General features: G+C 34.2%; 1 protein-coding gene and 2 long non-coding RNA genes across 6 annotated transcripts in view; 1 reads left to right on the top strand and 2 right to left on the bottom strand.

Moving 5' to 3' along the window:
- Positions 1 to 742: 742 nt before the first annotated feature.
- Positions 743 to 2,112, top strand: LOC127515285 (uncharacterized). The gene is made up of 2 exons (XR_007930806.1): positions 743 to 1,001; positions 1,044 to 2,112. It is a non-coding gene; the product is annotated as an uncharacterized LOC127515285 (long non-coding RNA).
- tspan5a (tetraspanin 5a) overlaps positions 1,633 to 24,670 on the bottom strand; it is a 28,751-nt gene continuing 5,713 nt past the window's right edge. Inside the window, exons 2-11 of one of the 4 annotated variants that reach the window (XM_051898761.1) lie at positions 22,918 to 22,968; positions 22,240 to 22,386; positions 20,566 to 20,736; positions 18,707 to 18,832; positions 10,976 to 11,023; positions 9,236 to 9,352; positions 9,093 to 9,154; positions 7,479 to 7,579; positions 5,213 to 5,255; positions 1,633 to 4,643 (exon numbers count right to left, since the gene is read on the bottom strand). In XM_051898761.1, coding sequence (XP_051754721.1) covers positions 7,507 to 7,579; positions 9,093 to 9,154; positions 9,236 to 9,352; positions 10,976 to 11,023; positions 18,707 to 18,832; positions 20,566 to 20,736; positions 22,240 to 22,386; positions 22,918 to 22,968 — 795 coding nt within the window. In that variant the 3' untranslated portion in view covers positions 1,633 to 4,643; positions 5,213 to 5,255; positions 7,479 to 7,506. Of the gene's footprint in view, positions 4,644 to 5,212; positions 5,256 to 7,478; positions 7,580 to 9,088; positions 9,353 to 10,975; positions 11,024 to 18,706; positions 18,833 to 20,565; positions 20,737 to 22,239; positions 22,387 to 22,917; positions 22,969 to 24,670 lie in introns of those variants that run through there. The other 3 variants (XM_051898763.1, XM_051898762.1, XM_051898760.1) reach the window with 3 other exon arrangements.
- LOC127515286 (uncharacterized) lies at positions 14,202 to 17,035 on the bottom strand. The gene is made up of 2 exons (XR_007930807.1): positions 15,445 to 17,035; positions 14,202 to 14,529 (listed from the first exon to the last, which is right to left on the bottom strand). It is a non-coding gene; the product is annotated as an uncharacterized LOC127515286 (long non-coding RNA).

The raw sequence follows: 24,670 nt of genomic DNA, 5'->3' as shown, positions 1-24,670 counted from the left end.
TATATACAGTAAAATATGGAAGCCCATTCTACCACATAAGCAATAAATCATGCTTTGGTAAATCATAAGACAAGTCATAATTATGACAAAAACTCGAAATGAGATAAAAAGTTGAAACTGACACACTGTCAAAGCTATATAATAAAAAATTAAAATTATGAGATGTCATGACATAAGTCGAAATTATGACTTGTCAAATATGAGATAAAAATAATTGAGATAAAAAGTTGAAATTCACACACCAAGTCAAAGCTATATAATAAACTTGAAATTATCATACAAAAAGTAAAAATTATGATAGTCATTTGACATAAAAAGTCAAAATTATGATGTCATAATTGAGATAAAAAGTTGAAATTCACACACCAAGTCAAAACTATATAATAAAAACTTGAAATTACAACATGAAAAATAAAAATTATGATAGTCATGACATAAAAAATCTAAATTATGACGTCATAATTATGAGATAAAGTTGAAATTCACACACCAAGTCAAAGCCAAAGCTATATAATAAAACCTAATTATGACATAAAAAGTAAAAAATTATGAGTCATTTGACATAAGTCAAAATTATGACTTGTCAAATATATAATAATAACTTGAAATTACGACATAAGTAAAAATTATGATATAGTCATATGACATAAGTCAAAATTGTCATTTTGTCATAAGTCATAAATATGAGATAAAGTTGAAACTGACACACTAAAGTCAAAACTATATAATAAAAAACTATATAATAAAAAGTAAAAGTAAAAATTATGAGATAAAAAGTCATGACAAAAAGTCAACACAAGATTAGGTTTTTATTTGTATACAATATATTTATATACAGTAAAATATGGAAGCCCGTTCTACTACATAAGAAAAAAAATCATAAGACAAGTCATAATTATGTCATAAAAATTCAAAATGAGATACTGTCATAATTATGAGATAAAAAGTTGAAATTATATAAAAAGAAAAATTAGTCATTTGACAAAAGTCATAGCTATGAGGTAAAAACTCTAAATTTTGACAAACTGAGTCATAGCTATGAGATAAAAACTCAAAATTAACACAATTATGACGCCAATTATGAAATAAAAACTCAAAATGGACACACTAAGTCATAGCTATGAGAACTCGAAATTATGACAAAATTTTATGAGACAGTCATGACAAGTCGAAATTATGATGTTAATTATGAGATAAAAAGTCATAGCTATGAGATAAAAACTTGAAAATTATTACATAAAAAGTAAAAATGTTTATATCATAAGTCATAATTATGAAAAAAAGTCAACATTATAAGTCAAAATTATGGCAAAATGTCAAAATTATTTATTATTTAAAAATGACTGCTTTTTATCTCATGATTTTGACTTTTTGTGTCATATGTCAAACTGTATATTATTTTCTAATGTGGCTGAAATGGGCATGCACAAGTATACCTTATCTGTGTGTATACAGTATATAGAGTAGATTAAATTGCCGTTTCAATGAGTGCCAATGTAACTAAATTAACAGCAGTCTGCTGTTACACTGACCAATATTTGTTGCTGAAGGGATTCTGAATTAATTTTTTTTTTTTTTTTTTACTTTTTAAGGTTAAATGGTAACGTACGACAAAAAACGTACCCACTACAATGTTGAGAAATAATTTATTGAAAATGTTTGTTCTTATTGCTGGAGCATCAAGTAAATGACACAGAGCCTAAACGACTGTCATTATTAATATTATCACACCTCCAGTACACTCTCGCCCTTCTTTTAAGCATGAAAACATTTGAAATGCATTGTGATTGTAAGAACTACATCAGGCTGACCTTAAAAGAAAATAGAGACATAACAATGTTAAAATCACTTTTAGTGAAGTACAATTACATACGAGTGCTACATAGTGTGTTACAGAGTGTTACACCATCCAGCTGTGTTGGCATTGTAAAAGTGCTAAAATATCACTCCGATATTTACAACAACCTGCAGCAAACAAGCTTCTGATTAGTCCATACATTACAGAAAAATACTGTCACGGTACGTTTTTCTCTTTAATCAGAAATTGTTTGTGAAAGATAAACATCTGAATAAGAAATGCTCTCTAATTTGTTAGTGCAAGGACACCCATTTTACAAAAATAAAAAGAAATGTTAATGACTTCCTGACTGTTTTAGTGAACTTAAGCTGCAAGAATATGCTTGCTTCAAATATTCTTAAGTGTGAAATGTATTCTGCAACTTAAGTGCATAAATGAACCAGTGTTAAGAGGATAAACTTGAACAAAAAAAAACAAACAAACATATTGGCAATGAGAGAGAAACTCCCTCACTGACCTTCAGACACACGCAGAGCTTCACATTGTCCCACAGAGATGATTGAGTGCAGGACACACAGAAGTAGCGCTGCAAACAATTTCCCATCACAGACCGAAGTTTCCATCATTTGTCTATTTTTATCTGTCATTGTCTGATTATTATAATTATGAATTAGGCCTAGATGTTTATCATAGTATAATATTTGATACATCAGGCTTTTATGGCTCATATAGTATGACATAGTGAGAATATGGAGCTCATACTAGAGGAGAAAAAAAACATCTCAATTTTATCCAGAGCCCGAACTGAGCAAAAATATGCAGTTTGGTGCAGTTGCTGATATTTATATGGACAAAAAAGATAAAAATGCTGATAGCTTGTAATGTAAATCAATGAGATCTTTATAACAGTATAAAAGACTACTTGCATAAAATGCATATACTGTAAATATCAGTTGCCACTCTATATCTGCCAATAATATGTCTTAGTAAGATAACATTTAAAGGGGTCATGAACTGCGTTGTTTTATTGTTTTATAATGTTTCCTGGGGTGCACTTATAATGTTAATATGCTTTTTACATCAAAAATTGTTATAATTTAGAAATAAAAGGCATTTTTCCTACCCTGATTTTAAGGGCGTGTCTGCTGTGAGACTTCAGTGTAAACGCCCACTTCTGTGATTGGCTAACATCTTTGCATGTGAAATAGCTTAGTATTACTCTCTCAAAAACTTTTAGCATGTTTTTACTATTACAGCTGTCAAGGTTAACTAATCGTGAAAAGAATTACATTTAAATCTATGGCATTATATTTAGATTGTGGCATGAAAGGTTGCAGTTATGAAGATTGTAGCCGATCACAGACATGTTGTTGAGCGCCTGAAAGTAGTGATCTCGTCAATGCAACTCAATTTCTACACACTAACGAATGCTTTCATCATCACTAACAGTGTAAACACGATGTAACTAAGATTCGTTGAATAAAACATGAGCTTTGGTGCGTGTCCAGAACTCAGTCACTGATAAACTTGTGCTGTTTGATTGACAGCTCTAGTGATTGTAAAGGGAGCGTTCTTTGATCACTTTCTATATATAATTTAATCACCGTTTCAATAACAGAATCCACGGTGAAATGTACTGAATAAAAATAAATAAAGCTCAACTGAGACATTCAAATTGTTGAAAATAAGTAACAATATTCCTAACATTAGGATCCTTTGAAAGGTAATGTTATTTTTAGTCCTATATCACTCTTCTCTTGTCATTTCACTAACACGCCAGTGGGCGGGGCTAACGTTGCAATGATGACATAGGTGTTGATTTCTTCTGTGGAGGCGGCGTTTCACCTATCTATGACATAGACAGGCCCATTCCGGGACGATTCATTCGCTGGGCCTGGTGTCAATAAAAGCTTTTATTGGACTAACAAGGAAGTTTTCAGTTCTGAAACTTACAGGATATTTTATAGTATGATGACCTCTTATATATATATCAAAAGCTCAAGGAAAAGTTGATTTCTCAATTCATGACCCCTTTAAATACTTTATGATCAAAGCTCTGTAGTTTTCAAACATATAATGCAGTGCAATGCAGTGAGAGATAAACAAATAAACCTTCCTCAAAAGCCTGATGGATCATATTTGATACTTACATTTTAACATGATTTTTCTTTAAAAAAAAAAAGATGTATGGATAATCAAGTAAACTTAAGGTGCCTTAAGAAGTAACCAGTTAACACATATGGCATTCTGTTATCATTATCATTATCACGGTATATTAATCTTTTGAAGTAAGTCTGGTGAAACAGGTAGGTTCCCTTTATTAGTTCTGTAAGCAGAAGAAAATGTGTCGCATTATTGCATAACTGATAACTGAAGTAACCAATCACGTTAATTCTTTACTTTGTATGGAAAACATGCATATGCATTAAAGTGTAGCTTAAAGTGTAACTCAATATAAAGTCATTATGCAAAAATAAACTAATTTGTTTATGTGGCATAAGGGAACATGAGCAGCAGTGCTCACCGGTTTTACGGTGCATTGTGGGAATTTTTTAGGAAGCGCACTGGACATTGGTGACTCCCTGGCCAGTTTTCTGACAGTGTTATCTTTTGAATTATGCTTTTTGTAATGATTTTAAAATTCGGCAAATGGCGGAAAATTGTCTGTCAACGCAACCACACACTTTTTCTCACATGTATTACACGCGTTTTACACATAAAACTCTAGAAAAAACAGCACTATTTAGAGATGGTAAAAGGTTATGGTGCACACAAACACACACACACGACCCAGTGCACTTGGCATCTTGTGTTCATCCGCTACCTTCATCAAGCTGGCGTAGGCCTGTTTACAAAGAAAAAGTAACGTACATGTAAGACAGTTTGGACAATGTGACTAGTTCACAATTATGTTTTCTATCAAATCAAATCTTTCTAGTTAGGTTGGTATTAAAGTCGGCATGAAACGGAGAATGCAATAGTCTTTTCTTCCCTATTGTGAAACGGCTTTTGGAACAAGAAAAAAAAAAAAAAAGTAGGGCGGGACTTGATTTTGATCATAGGGAATTGATTGGATGGTTGTGGTTTGCTATTGGTGGATCTCATGTGAGTGACAGGTTGCCCCGCCCTCATGCCAGTAAACATCATCAGAGATGTTGCTGCAAGAGGGAGGGGAAGTTATTCTGATTATTGAGGGCATATGAATTTAAAAAAAATAATAATAATGATGTGCACGGATAAATCATTTGTAATGAATACTGCAATATTCCAATAAAATAAGATTGCAATTTTGTTTCATGGTGAATTTAAGAGTATGATTATTATATTAAAATATTTACTTTCATAATATTCACCTTGGTTTCATGCTGACTTTAAGGGTTCTGCATTATGGAAGTGTATGAATGCATTAATTACCTGTGAGTGTCTGAACGACTAGCTGCCACTTCATGTGAACAAACTGCATAAGAGAAAGATATAAAAAGATAAACGACATGGATCATAAACAGAAGTCTAAAGCCAATTGTGTAAGGCCTCATTAGGAGTTGGCATTACTCCAGTGACTTTTCCAATAAAAGTAGGGCTCTTATTTTTTTTATTTATGTATTTTTTGTGCCAACTTGACAAATGGGGCCTTGCATTAGAGAATCTACAGTGTGACAGAATGATTTTCAGCTAGAGAGAACATGACTGATGTGGGACGGATGGAAGGATTGCAGCAAGGCCAGCTGGCATATCAAGGTTATAATGAGGAATGAGGCTTGACACCGCACAGTCCGAGGAGCTAAACAGGACTAGAAGAGGGAGAGAGAATCTGAGGGAGCAAAAAGGACGGGGTTAAGATGCCAATGATCATGGAATGGGACACGTTAATGCATTTATTGCACTCGTCCTGCAGGTGGAGATCTCCGTGGGACTGGAATTGTGAGGATATGGGTTACAATGCAACTGCATGAAAGGGTCTTCCAATACTGTACTTAATAAATTATTTGCTTTAGAAATTATGTTTTTAGAATTTATTTTACAGAACATATTTGTTGCAGTACATTATTGAGGAAAAGTAATCATTATGAATTAAATATTATTTTTTGTAATATACAGTGGGCTCCAAAAGTGAAAAAAGGGCTTGAATTTTGCACATCATTTAATACAAAATATTTAATTACAAATATATTATCAGTATTACAATTTGAGTGAAAAGCTGAATTTAAAACGTTTATTTTTTTATATATGATTATATTCTAAAAGTGCAGAATCCTAAAAAATTATATTGTTTCATTGTTTTTTCTTATTTACTTTTCAAAATCCTAAAACTTTAAATTTGTTTAAACTGTATTTAAAAACTGTACTTGCAGATAATATGATATTAATGAAATAAAAGGCCACTTAAGTGTACTTAAAGAGAGTGACTGTTTAACATACTTAAGTGCACTTTTAAAAAGTGCACTTTATAATATTGTCAAATTAAAAGTTTTACTTCAAAGTACATTTTAAATCATTTATTTTAATAATCATTTGTCAAGCTTTAAAGAAGTACACTTATTTTGATGCGTTGACTAACATACTAAAGCTCATGTAAAGTACTTGATTATAATATTAACTGTATTGTGCTATTCGATATTATATGTAAAATTAAATATTTAAAATTAATGTATTTTTAAGTGGGTCAAAAACTAATTGCATTTAATATAAATTTAAACCATAATACATTTCATTTAAATCCAATTAACATGCAATTAAGTGTCCGAAAACACTACACTCAGTTTACACTTGAGTATACTCCTTTAAAGTATATTATTTCCATAAGTACACTAACTCCCTCCTTAAGGTTGCTTACACCCAATCCCTCAAACAGAAAAAAAAAATCTGAGGATCTCACCCAGGTGTGATGTGAAGATGGTTAAGGCCCCGATATACTTCAAGCAAAATCTAAGAATGAACTGGTGTGCATCATTTCAAACAAAATTAGGCCAAAACGAAGTTCATTTTGTGTTCGTTTCGGGAGTTTGAAACAGCTTGCCAAAGTGAACTTTCTGGAAAAGTTTGCTTTGGCTAGTAAACACCTTCGAACTACCATTGGTCCGTAGAGATTATGTAATAGGTAGGTGACTCTGTGGCTCCGCCTTCTTTGATGTGGAAATCTTCTCCTTTTCATTTCTTATGTTCAGTCAGACATCCGCGAGTAAAAACATGAACACACTGGAGAGTCATTTTTATAGTAGAAAATGAAGTAATTCTAATTTAAAGTGATACTGACATTGTTTTTCATGTTTAATACTGTAAAGCTGCTGCTTACTTTTAAAAAATGTTTTTTAGTGGTATCTATATTTTGTTATTAGTTATTGAAAGGAAAACGCACAGCACGTAACATATTCATCTAAACGCCGCTCACAGCAGAGTGGCCGGCGTCTGGATGTTCACTTACAGTATACAGCTGCTCACGTATTTCAAACTTCTTTTTACCCCAAAAGTGAAGAACAAAAAAGAACTTTGCCGTGAGTATATCGGGGCCTTTAAGCACGTGAAAGTGTAATTTGTATGATGTTAGTGAATGCCTGAACCTTTGATGAATGATGACTGTAATGGGAGTAAGACCATTCATAAGCCCCAAAGGAGGAAAAACAGAGAGGTGATAATCTAGGAGAACACAGACACAACACAAGCAGGCATGATTCACACCCACCAGACGAACGCGCACATGTGCGCCTCCCTCAGGAGTACGCCGAGGCTTTCTTGCTGGAGTGGGACGGGGGGCGGCGGACGACGTAAGAGGGGGGCGGCACCCTGATGAAGGCATGGGGGAGGAGAAGTGAAGTTGTGAGGTGAGTTGGTGTGATTATGACAGTGTGGGAGATAGAGGACGGAGGACAGTGAGTGGAGGGGTGCTGTGTGTGTCGTGAGTTCAAATAAGAGCAAAATCACATTTCCATCACCTTAAGAGAGAATAACTCTATGGAGCCCCTAAAGGGATATGGTGAAGGAAAAAATATGAGATAGAGGAAAAATTATTTTTAAATTATTTTATAGAGCAAATGTTTTGCGATCCCCTGAGAAACTTTGCGTTCACTCACAAAACCTTTTTTTCCTTCACCATGTCCCTTTAGGGGCTCCGTAGACCTTAAAAGCCAATGGTACACTACAGGTCAAAAGTTTGGAATAATAATGTTTCTGAAAGAAGACTCTTATGCTCACCAAGACTGCATTTATTTGATTAAAAATACAGTAATATTGTGATGTATTATTACAATTTTAAAAGAACAGTTTTCTATTGTAAAATATTTTAAAATTTATTCCTGTAATTTATATTTGTAAAATATATTTGTAATTTATTCCTGTGGTCTCAAAGCTGAATTTTCAGCATCATTACTCCAGTCTTCAGTGTCACATGATCCTTCAGAAATCATTCTAATATGCTAATTTGCTCAAGAAACGTTTCTTATTATTATCAATGCTGAAAATAGTTTTTTTTTTTTTTTTTTTGCTGCTTGGGGCAAGATTAAAAAAAAAAATTAATACTTTTATTCAGAAGGGCACATTAAATTGATCAAAAGTCATAGTAAAGACATTTATAATGTTGCAAAAGATTTTTATTTCAATTAAATGCGTATCTTCTGAATATTCTATTAATCAAAGAAAAAAATTATCATAAAAAAACATTAAGGAACAAAAACTTTTCAACATTGATAATATTAATAAGAAATGTTTCTTGAGCAAATCAGCATATTAGAATGATTTCTGAAGAATCATGTGACACTGAAGACTGGAGTAATGATGCTGAAAATTCAGGAATAAATTACATTTTAAAATGTATTCAAATAGAAAACAGTTCTTTAAAATTTTAATAATGTTTCACAATATTACTGTTTTTACTGTATTTTTAATGAAATAAATGCAGCCTTGTCGAGCAAAAGAGACTTATAATCAATAGTGTAAAGGATTAAAATTAATCTTAATATTAGGTATTACAGCAGTATTTTTCCATTCAAGTGATCTGTCAAGAAAGTTGAGCAAGAGTTTCAACCAAACATCTTTTTTTTTTTTATTCCTGTTTTGTCCACATGGTGGCAGTTCTTGAAGCAAAAACAGTGAACTAAGAAAGTTGTTCTGAGGTTTTGATAAGACTCCAGAAACACGCTGAGCCATTAACCGTATTAAAGCAGTAAGTCATTCATGCACATTATGAATCCAGACATCAAAGCACTGGGGTGAAAGAGAAAAGCTGCTGCTGCTGCTGCAGTGTGCAAAACTAGAGCATGAAGAGATAACGTGTCATGAGTTTGCATCTGTATGTTCTTACCAGCTGGCTCTCACAGCTTCAATATCGCTGACTAAATTCTGTGCAAGGCATATTCCAAATATCTGCAGAAAATAGAGAGAGAGAAAAAGAATGAAGTAACAAAAGGCAGATAAAGTCAGCAATGAAGATGAAGGCGTTCTCACCTGCAGCAGAGCGACTCCTATGAAGATCCCAGCCACTATTGTCAGGTTGTCCTGTAGCCATTTCTCAAACTGCGGCACACAGCCTTTGACATGAATGTATGCCTTCTGTTCTGCATCCTAATGAGCAAAGAGGAACATATGAAATCAAGATCAAAACTTTCCTTATTCTATCTATGCACAGGAACAGTCTAAAGTTTGAACACGCTTGAATTTATGTTTCTCATGTCATCTTACAGACCCTTCATCTAAAGGATTGTTTACTGTATGTTGTGGTGACTTATGTTGTGGTTATTTTTCACTGTAAAAATGATTTTTTTTTATAAGAAAAAAAAAAAAAAAATTCAGTATATTTAAATCTATAAGTTGTTTTTATTTATTGCCTTTTTTTTTTTGCATCACATATTTCAGTAATCATCAAAAATTAGGTATCAACCGAAAGCGTAAAACCTCAGCATTTATCCTGTGAAAATAGTTTTGGACATTGTGTTACTATGTAAATGGTACTTTACATCTTTTTAGGGGGCTCCTCCCCCTAGTGGGCATTGTCATGTTTCATATTACAGAATTAATTTTAACCACTATAGTCAAAACTTATCTAATCTTGACAAAACATATCGTCGGAAAGGTCTGAATCTCAAGATGTTTTGTGATAGAAGTGATATTTGGACATAAATTTATTAATTTGTTACAGGAAAAATGCATTAAAAAAAAAAATTCAATGGAATGTAGGTGACACCCGGTGGCTTTTTTTGGTACAACGCCTAAACAAAATCTCATGGGAACTAATTTTTGTGATATCAACTTCAAATTTGGAACAACTTTTTTAGACATAAGGCTTTGATTTCATATCAATTTTAGAGTTAAATATATTTGCAAAATATATATTGTATATAAAATAAACTTTTTAGTACAGTACATTTGATTTACAGTAAATTTATATTTCCATAACTTTTGCATACTTTTATTTTTCACTTCATCTGCTGAGTGTCTTCTTTAAAACAAGACCAAACTTAGGTTTATATTCCAAAGCATTCTTGAATTACAACGATTTAAGTTTGGATAGTGCATTTTCACATCTATGCTCAAAAAGGGGGGTAACAGTTAAGGGGATAAAGTTAATAAATTATATTATTAAAGGCACAGTATGTAAGTGTCGCTGCTAGAGGTCGCTTATTTAAAACAAAGGCATAGCTTGATGACAATGAGCGTGGAGTTGTCATCTTCACCTCCACAGCTGAAGGAAAGCAATCCGACGGTAATAGCGGCTAATGACATGGTCCGTGTCCTGGTTAAAATTGCTGATTTCTCTGGATTTAAACATTCTTGGAAACATTTGGGATAATGTAAGTACACAAGTCAACAAGATATATAACATTGTTCTAGTGGTTTTTGGATATTTTAATCCAAAAATCTTACATATTGTGCCTTTAACTTAAAAAAAACTATGCAAATAACTTCATATGTGTGCATATTTCTGTTTTTCTTTACCATGCCTGTGTACAGTATTTTGAATTACTTTACCATTGTGTATGAAATGAATAACAGCTTCATTCCTTTGTATTCATACATACAGTATAGGTCAGCCAAACCGGCCTTCATTTTGAGAGTCATGCCGTTTGACACATTGACTGAAGTGAAGAGCAGAAGGCAGGGGAAACAGTGCCAGGGTATGACACCTTCATTTGGTGTCAATCTGACGCAGTGTGTGAAAAAGTAAAACTGAGACTGAGTAATACTCACTGTTTTTGCCCGAACATCATACCCACACTGTGTGTTGATAACATCCTCCTGCAAAACAAGTAATTCATGTGGAATTAATCTATTTTTCACATAGCAGCAAAATCAACTTAAAACACACTATCATTTTTTGTCATAGAGACAGAAGTAATATATCAATTGAAACAACAGAATGTCTTCTTTTATTTGTGTACACTCAGAGTAAAAACAAAATGTTGTGCTTTTTGCAGAATAAAGAAAACTAACATGATGCGTGATCTTCTGTCTCTCTCTGAATGAAAGTCCATTCTGATAGTCCTCAGAAAATGAACTGTAACTTAGTGAATACTAATGACACAAAAATGAGACATACAGTTGCAAGAAAAAGTATGTGAACCACTTGCAGAATCTGTGAAAATGTGTAAAATTTTAACAAAATAAGAGAGATTATACAAAATGCATGTTATTTTTTATTTAGTACTGTCCTGAGTAAGATATTTTACATAAAATATGTTTACATATAATCCATAAGACAAAAAAAATAGCTGTATTTATTAAAATGACCCAGTTCAAAAGTTTGTGAACCATTGATTCTTAATACTGTGTGTGGTTACCTGGATGATCTACGACTGTTTGTTTGTTTTGTGATGGTTGTTCACGAGTCCCTTGTTTGTTCTGAGCAGTTAAACTGAGCTCTGTTCTTCAGAAAAATCTCCAGGTCCCAAAAATTCTTCAGTTTTCCACCATCTTTTGCATATTTGAACCCTTTACAACAGTGACTGAATGATTTTGAGATCCATCTTTTCACATGGAGGACAACTGAGGGACTCAAACACAACTATTAAAAAAGGTTCAAACATTCACTGATGCTTCAGAAGGAAACACGATGCATTAAGAGCCGGGGGGTGAAAACTTTTGAACAGGATGAAGAGGTCCAAATTTTTCTTATTTCGCTTGAATATAAATTTTTTTCATTTAGTACTGCCCTTCAGAAGCAACAGAAGATACTTTCATGTTTCCCAGAAGACAAATTAAATACAATTTACCTTGATCTTCAAATTCCAAATGTTTTCACCCCCCATCTATTAATGCATCATGTTTTTTTCTGGAGCATCAGTGAATGTTTGAACCTTTTTTATTAGTTGTGTTTGAGTCCCTCAGTTGTCCTCAGTGTGAAATCATTCAAAATCTCAAAATCATTCAGTCACTGCTGTAAAGGGTTCAAATATGCAAAAAATGCTGGAAAACTGAAGAATCTGCAGGACCTGGAGGATTTTTCTGAAGAACAGAGCTCAGTTTAACTGCTCAGGACAAACAAGGGACTCATGAACAACCATCACAAAACAAAAAAACAGTCGTAGATCATCCAGGTAATGACACACAGTATTAAGAATCAGTGGATCACACACTTATGAATGGGGTTATTTTAATAAATATAGCTATTTTTTTTGTCTTATGGATTATATGTAAACATCTTTTATGTAAAATATCCTACTCAGGACAGTACTAAATAAAAAATAACATGCATTTTGTATTATCTCCCTCATTTTTTTTTTTAAATTATTAACATTTTCACAGATTCTGCAAGTGGTTCACATACTTTTTCTTGCAACTGTATGTCTAAAGAAACGTTGAAATGTCAGGTTTTAAATCATGTAAGTCAAATCGAAAACAAATATTCTCTGTTTATGTAATCTGTACGAAAAGAGAAGGTTTTCAGACGTTTGCAAGTTTGCTCATTATCCACTAATTCGGCCACACCCACGGAGCGCAAATTCTGAGGCGATTCATTCAACAGAGTGAACGCCCGCATCAGCTCAGAAAAACGCATCAAGCATGGTCAGTTTCATGAAGGCTACTTTTCATCGTTTTGAGATGCGGTGAAGAATAATTCTAAAAGGATTTACCTCAGAGGAAGAGCTGGTTTCACTTTCATTTCGAGGATCAACTAGATCAAGCCGATGATTGTGAATGGTAAGGTTTTTTTTTATTCTTTAGTTCTAATTCTAATTGCGATGTAGTGTCTGTGAATATTAAACCTGCAAAAAGACTGTTTAAATATAAATCCTGCAAGTTTTGTGTGTCAGTGTGAATTAATGGGGCAGATCGACTTACATTAGTAAATTGCCACGCTATTCCCAAACTATATTGCTATACTGAGATGAGTGAAATCGACTGAAATACATAGTAAATACTGAAATAAAATGTGTTAGCAATTTATTAAACTGCACATTAACATTTAGGCTCTATAATATAACAAATATAATATATAAAATGCCATAGAGGTAATATGAATGTTTAGACGCTTTGCATCACAGAAATAGATGATATTTTAAAGTATATTAAAATAGAAAACCATTATTTTAAATTGTAATAATATTTCACAGTATTGCTGTTTTTTTTCTGTATTTTTGATCAAATAAATGCAGGCTTGATGAGCATGAGACTTCTTTCAAAAACATTATAAATAGAAATGCATCCAATCTTTTGACTGGTACTGTAATTTAAAATATAGGCCTATACAAAATTTTCTTCACATGATGTGCAATAATACGTGCATGCATAAGATCACAAAAATCATGTTTTCTGTTAAGAGTGGACATTATATTAACGTTAATACAATAGCTGATATGATCCTGTTATCAGCATGCTCACAGAGGGTTTTTTGTTTTATCTCACAGATTTGAGAATCATAGTAACCAGATATTGGTCCACACTGGACTGCATGCATATGATACTGAGACCACTGACTGGAAGCAGGAAAGTTTTGTTTTTGTTTCCTCCATTGCAGAAACACCAAATGCCAGGTATGTCATGTTCACATATATCTTTGAACAGAATTTATTTCCAGGTATAACTGTGTACTCAAAATGTGTCTTTGACTCTCATTTATATAGTTAACTATATTTTAAATAAACTTCAAACAAAAATGATATATGTCTTTTGTCATTGCATTCTTTCTTAGTTGACTCAGTCACATTCTTGAACTAATGGCTCATTATGCGGCTCATTAGGGGCAGGGTCTTAATCTCCTCACGTGTGAATCACAGCATTATTCATGATTATTCACACCTCTTTGCATACGGGCTCCCTAAACAAAAAGTGTCTTAGAAATTTAAAATCAATATATTGTTTTTTGTGTCTGAGTAGGCAGGATAATTTCCACATCATTTTGAAGCAAAAACTCTAGACTAAAATATACAATTCCCAAAAGTCTTGTGAAAAAACATTTAGTATGCATTTTGAGGCCTTATTTCAGTTACTGATTTTTTTATTTTTTTTTTCAAAAACCACGTAACCATATACGTAATACTCTCAAAAATACAAACATGTACATACTTGTTGCTCACATATTATTGTAGCCTAGTTTGTGCTGAATACAGTGTAATGAGACTTTTGTAATATGTTTATAAACAACTGAAAAAGCACAAATGTCAGGGCATGTCAAAAGTACTTCAGGCCCCGAAATCAGCCTCAGACTCCAGAGGGTTAATGGAGGACAGCTGTAAAATTTTAACTTCAAGGAAGTATGTTGATAGTCAGAAGAATTCCAGTGTGGGTGGAGTGGAGAGATAAGACTGGAAATAGCAAATTTTGAGTTAGTTCATCATTTTTTTGATTTATTTTTTTTAATATAACTTCCTCCAAACAAACTAGCACAGGATGTGCACCCTCAAAATCTTCATGACTCGTTTCACCTTAAATAGTTGTTCCTGTTTGAAATCAGTTCTGCTTTTTTATTTGTCCAGACATTCTTGAAATTAACAAACTCTTTATTTTAGTAAAGTTATGGTAGTTATATTACTCACTATTTGCTTTTCTTATTATAACTTACTGTCAATGAAACGCATTACCGCCTGCAGTTTTCCTTCATGCTGAAGTAATGAATCGCTGCTTTCATAGAAGGGCTCATAACTGAATCATTTAATGTCAATGATGATTATTTGTTACGAGTTAATAGCTCACAACAGGCCATAATTCCATCCTCTTTGCCATAGATGTTGTGCTCCCAGTGCGTGTTTATTGTCTGTGAAATGTTATTTTTACTCTGTTCACGTAGACCAAATCCTGTTTTATACTCTCCATTTGTTTTGTTCTGTCATGTATTGTTTTCACTTTCCCCTCAAGCTTTTAGTCTCTCTTAAATCAGGAAAATAGTGGCATGCAAATTGTGCTTAGATAAAAACTGCATTCTTTTTTTTTTCCTTCTTTTTTTGACAAGTATCTTAATAGCAAAAGTTTCTCAATTGCATCATATTTATAGTGCCCTTTTATGCTTTGTTGGATATTACCTTTCATGTAGTGCTATAAAACTGTTTGTGAATGTAAAAGACTTTTTCAAAGATCAAAGTGTCCGATAAATGGAGTTATTGTCTCCCAAAAGAAAGCAGTCTTACTTTCTGCACAAACCTACTTAGGTTTGTAACAAATTTGCATAATGCCAGCCTATGGTTTTTATTGGCTGCCTGCAAACAACGTCTATTTTGACCCACCCTCAAACACTGTAGTTGAAGCTGAGGCCTGGAAGAGTTTGTTTCATGTTGTCGACATGTCGAGAAGACGCTGTTTTCTGTGCTGCAAGAGCAATTTCACTTTGGCTTGAATTGATATGGTAAATCCGACGCCATCGTTACTGTTTGTATCACTGTGTATCAAGCGCTGAGGAAGATCCAGAGCTGAAATTCAGATATGGTAATGGACGTTTTGTTTCCGACACGCGCTGTAAGCGGTTGACCAAACACAACAGACTGGGCCATCTGACCAATCAGAGCAGAGTAGGCTCTCGAAAAGGAGGGGTTTAGAGAGACCAAATCCTTTAGGCTACGTTCACACTGTCAGTCCAAATCCGATTATTTGTGTATCCACTTGGCATCTGATCTAAAATTATTGACTGTCCACATTGTGTATCGCAACTGTTCAGATCCGATTTGTGTGTCTCGTCGCGCTCTTTCGTTTTCCGGAATATCTGCATTGATTTCTATGGCAATGACGTTCTGTTGGTAGGTATACATTTTCTGCTTGTCCGGCACTTTGAAACACAACCTTGTTTCTGCAGAGACTTTCAGCATGTTTCCTATAACATATCAAACGTGTGACGTTGGTAAACATACCTATTAAGCTTAAGTACCCATTAGGCACACTACCATATTTGAGCTCAGATTATAAAAAGAAAAAATAGTGTATTATCCAACTTGATGTCATAACCAATTGATGTGTTTGTTACTACATACCTCCTGTAATTTCAAGAAAATCAGACCATTGCACACTGAGATATGGGTATCCATGTGTTCACACTGTCTGGCGGCCATTTTGAAAGCTGTCTGAAAACTTTCACCAGAAAAGTAGCCCCTTAAATGTGCATTTTTAAGGTGGTTAAGCCTTTATTTTGGGTAAGTATAACTACTTGCTGCAAAATTAAGAGATTAATGTTTAGACTTTTGCATATTATAACCTGGAACCTGGATATGGGAAATAATTACAGTTAGATCCAAAAGATAGTTTTAGCAACATAGCGCAGATACTACAGATCATTGTTAGCTTACTAGCTGTATAAGATTGTTTGCTACACTAATATATTACTATACAGACATTACTGGCTTGTACTGTTAAATCCATAATATTATAAATTTACAGTTTATTGATGGTCTGTGGTTTTACACTGCTGCAATTTTTAAAGAAATAATATTATTGTAAGCTGAACTTAAAGGGTGCACTACTATGAAAATCACACAGCTTCAGTGAGACGTCACTAAGAAACAGTATAATTTCATAGATATCGTCCATAATATTTGTTCATATTAAATTATGTATAAAGTTAATACATGATCTGGATTATTTATTTTGCAAAATCTTGTCCTTTAAATTTCATGTAATATTTATTAATTAAAATTGTTGCTGCTCCAATTAAGCTCAGTGTGCTCCCTTTAAGCTCATCCACATTGAACGTCCATGTAAATACTTCATAAACAGACTTTAAATATTAACTGATGGTTGTCACTTTAAGTTAATCTTTATAAAATGATCAATAACTTATTTTCATAGCCTTAAAGGGTTAGTTCACCCAAAAATAAAAATTACCCCATGATTTACTCACCCTCAAGCCATCCTATATGACTTTCTTCTTTCAGACGAATACAGTCGGAGTTATATTAAATAATGTCCTGGCTCTTCCAAGCTTTATAACGACAGTAAACAGAGGATGAGATTTTAAAGCCCAAAAAAGTGCAACCATCCATAATAAAAGATAAACACAGTGGCTCCGGGAGGTTAATAAAGGCCTTCTGAAGCTAAGCGATGCATTTGTTTAAAGGAACACTCCACTTTTTTTGAAAATAGGCTCATTTTCCAACTCCCCTAGATTTAAGCAGTTGAGTTTTACCGTTTTCGAATCCATTCAGCCGATTTCCGGGTCTGGAGGTACCACTTTTAGCATAGCATAGCATAGTTCATTGAATCTGATAAGATCGTTAGCATCTCGCTCAAAAATGACCAAAGAGTTTAGATATTTTTCCTATTTAAAACTTGACTCTTCTGTAGTTACATCGTGTACTAAGACCGACGGAAATTGAAAAGTTGCGATTTTCTAGGCCGATATGGCTAGGAACTATACTCTCATTCTGGCGTAATAATCAAGGAACTTTGCTGCCGTACCATGGGTGCAGCAGGCACAATGATATTACGCAGCGTCTCTCACAAATGTCTCCATGGTTGCAAGGCACACTCCCTGTGCAAGCAGGGGGTCACAGGCGCTGCGTAATATCATTGCGCCTGCTGCACCCATGGTACGGCAGCAAAGTTCCTTGATTATTATGCCGGAATGAGAGTATAGTTCCTAGCCATATCGAAAAAGGTAAAACTCAACTGTTTAACTCTAGGGGAGTTGGAAAATGAGCCTATTTTCAAAAAAAGTGGAGTGTTCCTTTAAGAAAAATATCCATATTTAAGACTTTAAAACCTAAAATAACTAGCTTCCGACAGACGGCCGTACACATCGATTTACGGCGAAATAGTGAACTCTGACCTGACACATGACATAATGACGAATGCGGAAACGCAGAGGACAGAGCAAAACAAAACATTGGTTACGGCACAGCCAGACTTTTTGCATTTAATGATGCACATCTTAATTGAAATGCTTTTGTCATTTAAAATAAAATTAAATATTATTGTGTGAGAGATTAATATTTTATTTTAACATAACTTTTTGTACTGAAACCAATATCCTGTGCACTAAAAATGTCTCAATGTAGATTTTGGTGAGCTTAATAGGTACGTTTACCCTATGTTTTACATGGTGTGAGAAAGTCACATAAACCACTCGAAATCCAATCAGAACAGTCAGAATTAAACAGATTTCCAGAAATGTGATTTGAATAGGATTTCAATCCACATATGATTGCTGCTCGAAACGAATTTGTAAAAGATGATTTTTATGTGATTTTTTGCCATTCACACTTGCTAAACCTGATCGGATTTCAATCGGATATGCTCAAAAATTGAATTTGGACTGACAGTCTGAACGTAGCCTAAGTAAACCATTTCAGACACTGTGAGAAAAGAGGTAATGCTGCAAACAAACTGTATATTATGAGAAATTTAAGTGTTTTTTGACCTTGGATGCATGTAAACCTATTGTAGGAGAGCTCCAAAACAAAATGAGGAACCTTTAAAATAGCATAATATAAAAATTAAATTAAGTTACAAATCACACAAAGCTTCTATATATTCCATATTCCATATGAATGAATCTCTTACCGCTGGGTCTTTGGTGCAACAAGAGAAGGGCACGCCACATTTTTCTCGGCTGGGGTTGCTGTCTGTGCAATTGAAGTAGATGTTAAGGTTCCAGTCATCTGCTCCAAACGCCCCACAACATTCCCACTAAAGAAACAAAAATATTGTCCATGGAATTGCATTACAATCTGGAATGCAAATTCATCATAAAATGAAGATAACATTGCAATGATTTGGAATATTAGACATCTCTATTAGAAAGTACATTGAAAGTACAGATGCATTAAATGCATTAGACTGTATCTGTTTAATACACATCAATGTCACAGATGTGGCATAAGGCGGCTGCTCCTTAAAGAAAGAAAGCCGCAATCCCCCCATGTTCTCCCATTATACTAGTATTTGATGTTGACATGCAGTGCTTTGCTGGGTCTGTCTTCTTTATCATGCAAGGTCAGCAAGGAAATAACATGACAGCATCTGCCTGACTCTGATATCTAATTAAATCTGTCCTGAGGAAAGTCATGTGCTGGAAACAGATCTGCTGTACAGAGCATAAAGCTGGAATAAAAAAACAATATAAGCTGCAGTTGTGTAGTGTGTTTTTTCTGTGAGTCACCTACTACTTATATTATTAACAGGAAACTGAACTTTGTCACATTTTTATTCTATGAAAAATGTCACTCTGTTAACCAAGTAAAGCAGAAGATTGTTTAACATAAAACAATATTTTTGCACATTTTTCACCAGAATATCAGTCAATTGGCATAGCCCACCATTATATTTGAATACTTTATACTGACTATAGATAGTGTGAGTGACATCATACATTTTTTTTCCACCAGAATCATTTTTTAACAAAAATTGTACGTGACACAAACCAAAGAATATTGACTAAAATAATGGTGTGTTTTCACTTTTAACCCTGAAACATCCAACTTTATATGTTAATACTGATGTTTCCACAGTAATCTGCTTTTTTCAATGAATTGGTCTAATGAACGATTCAATGACTCACTCATAAAACATTCCCTTGCTTCGTTACTGAATGAATCAGCCATTTTGAACAAATCAGTTGAATTAATTATTCAGTGACTCACTCATTAAGATGATGACCTACTGGTGGATATAAAATATTATTCATAAAACATCTTATAGCATTATGCAACAGTGTAAATGCATTTATGCACCTCTGAGCCACATGAGCCCTGTATCTAAATGCCACATCATCTAAATGCCACATAAAATGCACCTTATGTGCTGCCTTTGCAATGCAAAGATGGATTTTGTTGATATTGATATTAACGGTTTGTAATTGTGCCGTCATTCCCTACCGAATCATTCCTTATCATTCTAAGAACCGACCGCCCTGGTGGAAAAGCGGCTTATGTCTATATATAGTGTCTGTAGATATATTTAATGACCACTAATCTACTGTAGTAAAAAAAATTCTTAAAGTGCATTAGTTATCTTTTAAAATGAAATACTTAAAAAAAAAAAAACTTTCAGGCCCAAATGGCATCTAATAATGACCCATTAACCTTCTAAATGTTGAAAAAAAATGTATAGCTTCAATTGCCTCGAAATAAATACAATTCCGAGCTGATGACTTAGAATAGTAAGTCAAAAAAAATGTGAGCGGACAGGGATCTCTGTGAGTGCTGACAGTGGATAAGGAATCATCAAGTCATGCTGTTTCTATGGGAACTGCCTGTGTGCACTTCTGTGATGACATGTGGCACAGATAAACTAATAGTTTGCTTTTTTTCTCCTGTGAACATACAACATTTCTCTTTCATCTTGTTTATGCCTTTCCTCATTTTCACTTCCTAGTGTATTTCTGTCTTTTCTATTTGAGACATGAGCACTCTCTGTCTTACATATTCCTGAGTGAAGTCGATGAGGTTCTGCAAATCAATGTCATCTCTGTAGGCTCGTATGTTGTTGTTGATGAAAAAGTTGAGCTGATCTTTAATCCAGTCTTTAAAGACAAAGGCCAGGACACCAGCAGTCAGCTCCAGAAAGAAGATTATCCCCAGAAACACAGAAAACTGGGAGAGGAGAAAGACAAATACACTACAAATTAACAAAGATCCATAAATAGTCACAAATGTATAGCTCATTGATAGTTTATGCATTAACTAAAGTAAACTAGTTAATGCATTTGTAACTCCTCTGGTTCTACTCGCACCGCCCTGAGCAGGATTTGAACCGGCATGGGAAGCGGGTGCACTAATAGCATCAGTCGCTGGCGCACCTCTTGAGGCCAGCGGATTGAGGTTTTTACTCACAGCTCTTACTAACTTGCCTCTGTTACACTCATCTCCCAAACCTCACTCCCATCCGGGTCACGGCACCAAATGTAAAGGTCCGACCCGCTCTGAGCGGTATTCGAAACAGTGTTTCTGGCATGGGAGGCAGGCATGCTAACAAGGACGCTAAAGACTGTCGCCCCTAGTGTCAGTCGCTGGCGTGCCTCTTGAGGTTAAGGGAGTGAAGTTTACATGCACAGCTCTTACTAGCTTGCCTCCGTTACATTCACCCCCCTAAACCTCACTCCCATCCGGGTCATGGCACCAAATGTAACCAGTCCGACCCGCTCTGAGTGGCTTTCGAATCGGCATTTCTAGCATAGGAAGCGGGTGTGCTAACAAGACCGCAGCCTCAGCGTCACCAGTGCGCCTCTTGAGGCTAAGGGAGTGAGGTTTACATGCACAGCTCTTACTAGCTTGCCTCCGTTACATTCACCCCCCTAAACCTCACTCCCATCCGGGTCACGGCACTAAATGTAACTGGTTCTATGCGACCCGCTCCAAATGGGATTCGAACCGCCTTTTTGGCATGGGAGGCGGGCGTGCTAACAAGGATGCTAAAGAATGTCACCACTAGCGTCAGTTGCTAGTGCGCCTCTTGAGGATAAGGGAGTGAGGTTTACATGTACAGCTCTTGCCTCCCTTACACATTAATTAAAGTCAACTAATAGGACCTTTTTATAAGGTGTTACCAAAAATTCTAAGTGCTTTATTACAAAAAATGTCAGACCTCAGTGAGCTCAAATTATAATAGTGTAAATTAAGTAAATGCATTTTATTTATTTTTTTTTACTAATTATTGTTACTAAAATGCATTGACAGTAGTTTCGTTTTTGTGATTTGGGTCAATAAATAAATAAAGTGCAATTATTGATTCATGTTAGTAGACATGCATGGTTAATGTATAAGTAAACCAAAGATTGGTGTAAGATAAGTGAACAGTGTTCTCCTACAGTATGCATAGTTCATTATATGTTTGACATCCAGTTTTCATCATTTATAAGCACAGAAGTAATGAATCCCATTCTTCATGTTGCATTTACAAGTGACAAATAAAATATCAAAATATATTCTATTTTAGTATTTTCTAATTCCCTAAAATGCTTGTATATACCCATGACTCAAAGCATGTGATAACGATTGCCCAAATACCCATGCATTTAAGTGTTAAAGAGGCACTAAAAACAGTTTTGCATGATGCTACACCTACTCCTAAAAAGAATCAAAACTTGGAAAACGTACAAATTTTAGCAGTAAGGTGTTTTCCCTCAGGGCCCCGATACAGCCTGCAAAACCCAGGATGAACATCACCCCTCCCACCACCAAAAACAACCACACTGGGTCAAATCCACCCAGATCTGTGATGGAGGAGATATTTGAGAGAACTCCCTGAGGAAGAGAGAGAGAGAGAGGGACAGAGAGAGAGACAGATAGAGACAGAGAGAGAAATTTAATTAGCTGAATTGCTTCCTAGCAATATCCAAGTATGTTTATACATATTTGTGTGTAAAAGACCACATGGAGCACTGAGTGAAAAATGTAAACAATATTTTCTTATATTAAACTGTCCAAAAATGTATTTTTGTGGTCCAACCTTATAAATAAAATAATAATAGAAGTTAAATGAAATAAAATATAAAAAAAAAAACTTTAAATCATATTTCAGCTAGTTGCCAAGATAACATTTCTCATTTAGTGTAACGATGTATTAAAATAATGAAAACAGCAATAAACATGACATTTATTGACATATATCAAAGTATTAATAAAAACTATAATAGTAGGTCTCCAACAAACCACTGCAGCTCATGTATTTAATGTGAAAAAAATGGGACATCTCAACTTCACATGTGCATTAAGATGCTTATCAAATAAAGATGAATTTTATGGATTATGCATTAGATACTGTATTTTCCTCACCTTCTCACTCCATGCCCACAGTCCGATTCCAAGGAAAGCCACTCCAAGCAACTAAAACAAGAAAGATATGGCATTGCTCTGGTAAAACTGATTCATTAAAAGGGACATTTTACCCAAAAATAAAAATTCTGTCATTCTGTCATTTACTCACCCTCAAGTTGTTTCAAAACCATAAGATTTTGGTAACCTTCAAAACACAAATTAGGATATTTTTAATGAAACCTGAGATGTTTCTGTCCCTCCACTGAAAGTCCAGGGATTCGAAACTTAGAAGATTCAAAAAGGTTGAAAAGGCATTGTAAAACTAATCTACAATCGAGTCGATTGGTTTAATAAAAGTCTAAATTAAATCTATTTATCATATAAAGTGATCATATATCCTCACAAGTCTCGGATTAAACTGCTCGGTTCATATGGATTTGTTTTATAATGCATTTACGACCTTTCTGGATCTTCTAAGTTTTGGTTACCTGGACTTTCAATGGAGAGACAGAAATCCCTCAGGTTTCATTAAAAATGTGTACTTTGAAGATTAACCAAAGTTTTATGAGTTTGAAATGACATGAGGGTGAGTAAATGATGACATAATTTTCATTTTATATACATACATTTTCTAAGAAAGCAAGTCAACAAAAATTAAGAAGTTTTAAAAGGTTGTGAAACACTAAAACATTTTTTTTAGATGTTACAGTATGTATGCATTGCACATTATTGGAAAAAAAAAATGTTCTTGATGATTTGAACAGACGCATTAAAGATGCAGTATGCACTTTCTGAGAAAATGACACCCAAGCAAACAAACCCCTTCCTTCATTAAGCTCTGAATGTAACTCTTATCTGCTTCTTATATCCAACTCTTGCCAAATTAACCCACAATGCTTTTCTCCAAAGTACACAGTAATGTTTCCATTTCTAAACTTCTGTCCCAGTGAGCCAATACTGAACATGAGAGATAAAAAGACAGCAAGCATTTTATCAAATTTCCTCAGCCTGACCAAACATAGGTCATAACAATTGAATGTAAAAGGTGCCAACTTCCATATATCACTCTTTTTTTAATAATTTCAACAGCTTTTCATGTTACAACATTTCTGCAATCTGCTTTTACATGGTGGCATCTGAGCAGACATCTGGTTCTTCCCATGAGACGCATGTCCTCATTATGTCCATAGGGCTGTGATTCTGCTAGCCCTTTAGAACTGGAGAACATGGATTTTATTTCTACCTTATTTCTTCATACATTATAATATATATATATTTTTTTTGTTAATTAAACACATATGCATTGTATGGAAGCTTGTTTCTGCCAAAAAAAAAAAGAAAAAAGTACTAATTGCGACTTTTAATCTCACAATTCTGACTTTTTTTCCCTCACAATTGCAAGTTATAATGTCAGAATTGCGAGATATAAACTCACATTTGCGAGAAATAGTCATAAATTGCCAGTTATAAACTCAATTGCGCGTTATAAACTCACAATTGCAAAATATAAACTCGCAATTCTGACTTTTTTCATGCAATTGCGAGATATAAAGTAAACTCACAATTGAGAGTCCAATTCTGAGGAAAAAAAGGCTGACTTGATATCACACAATTCTGACTTTATAACTCGCAATTGTAAGTTTATATTATGCAAGATAAAAAGTCAATTAGCCTATACCTTTTTTATTTTTTATTCAATGGCGGGAACAAGCTTCCATAGTATTGTGTGTTTAAATTTACTTTAATGCTCACAAATTCTTTTGCAGTAATA

The sequence above is a fragment of the Ctenopharyngodon idella genome, chromosome 7, assembly GCF_019924925.1.
Source record: "Ctenopharyngodon idella isolate HZGC_01 chromosome 7, HZGC01, whole genome shotgun sequence".
NCBI classification, from domain to species: domain Eukaryota; kingdom Metazoa; phylum Chordata; class Actinopteri; order Cypriniformes; family Xenocyprididae; genus Ctenopharyngodon; species Ctenopharyngodon idella.
The sequence above is the reverse complement of the archived record's forward strand: the minus strand, read 5'-3'. Positions and strand labels throughout refer to the sequence as shown.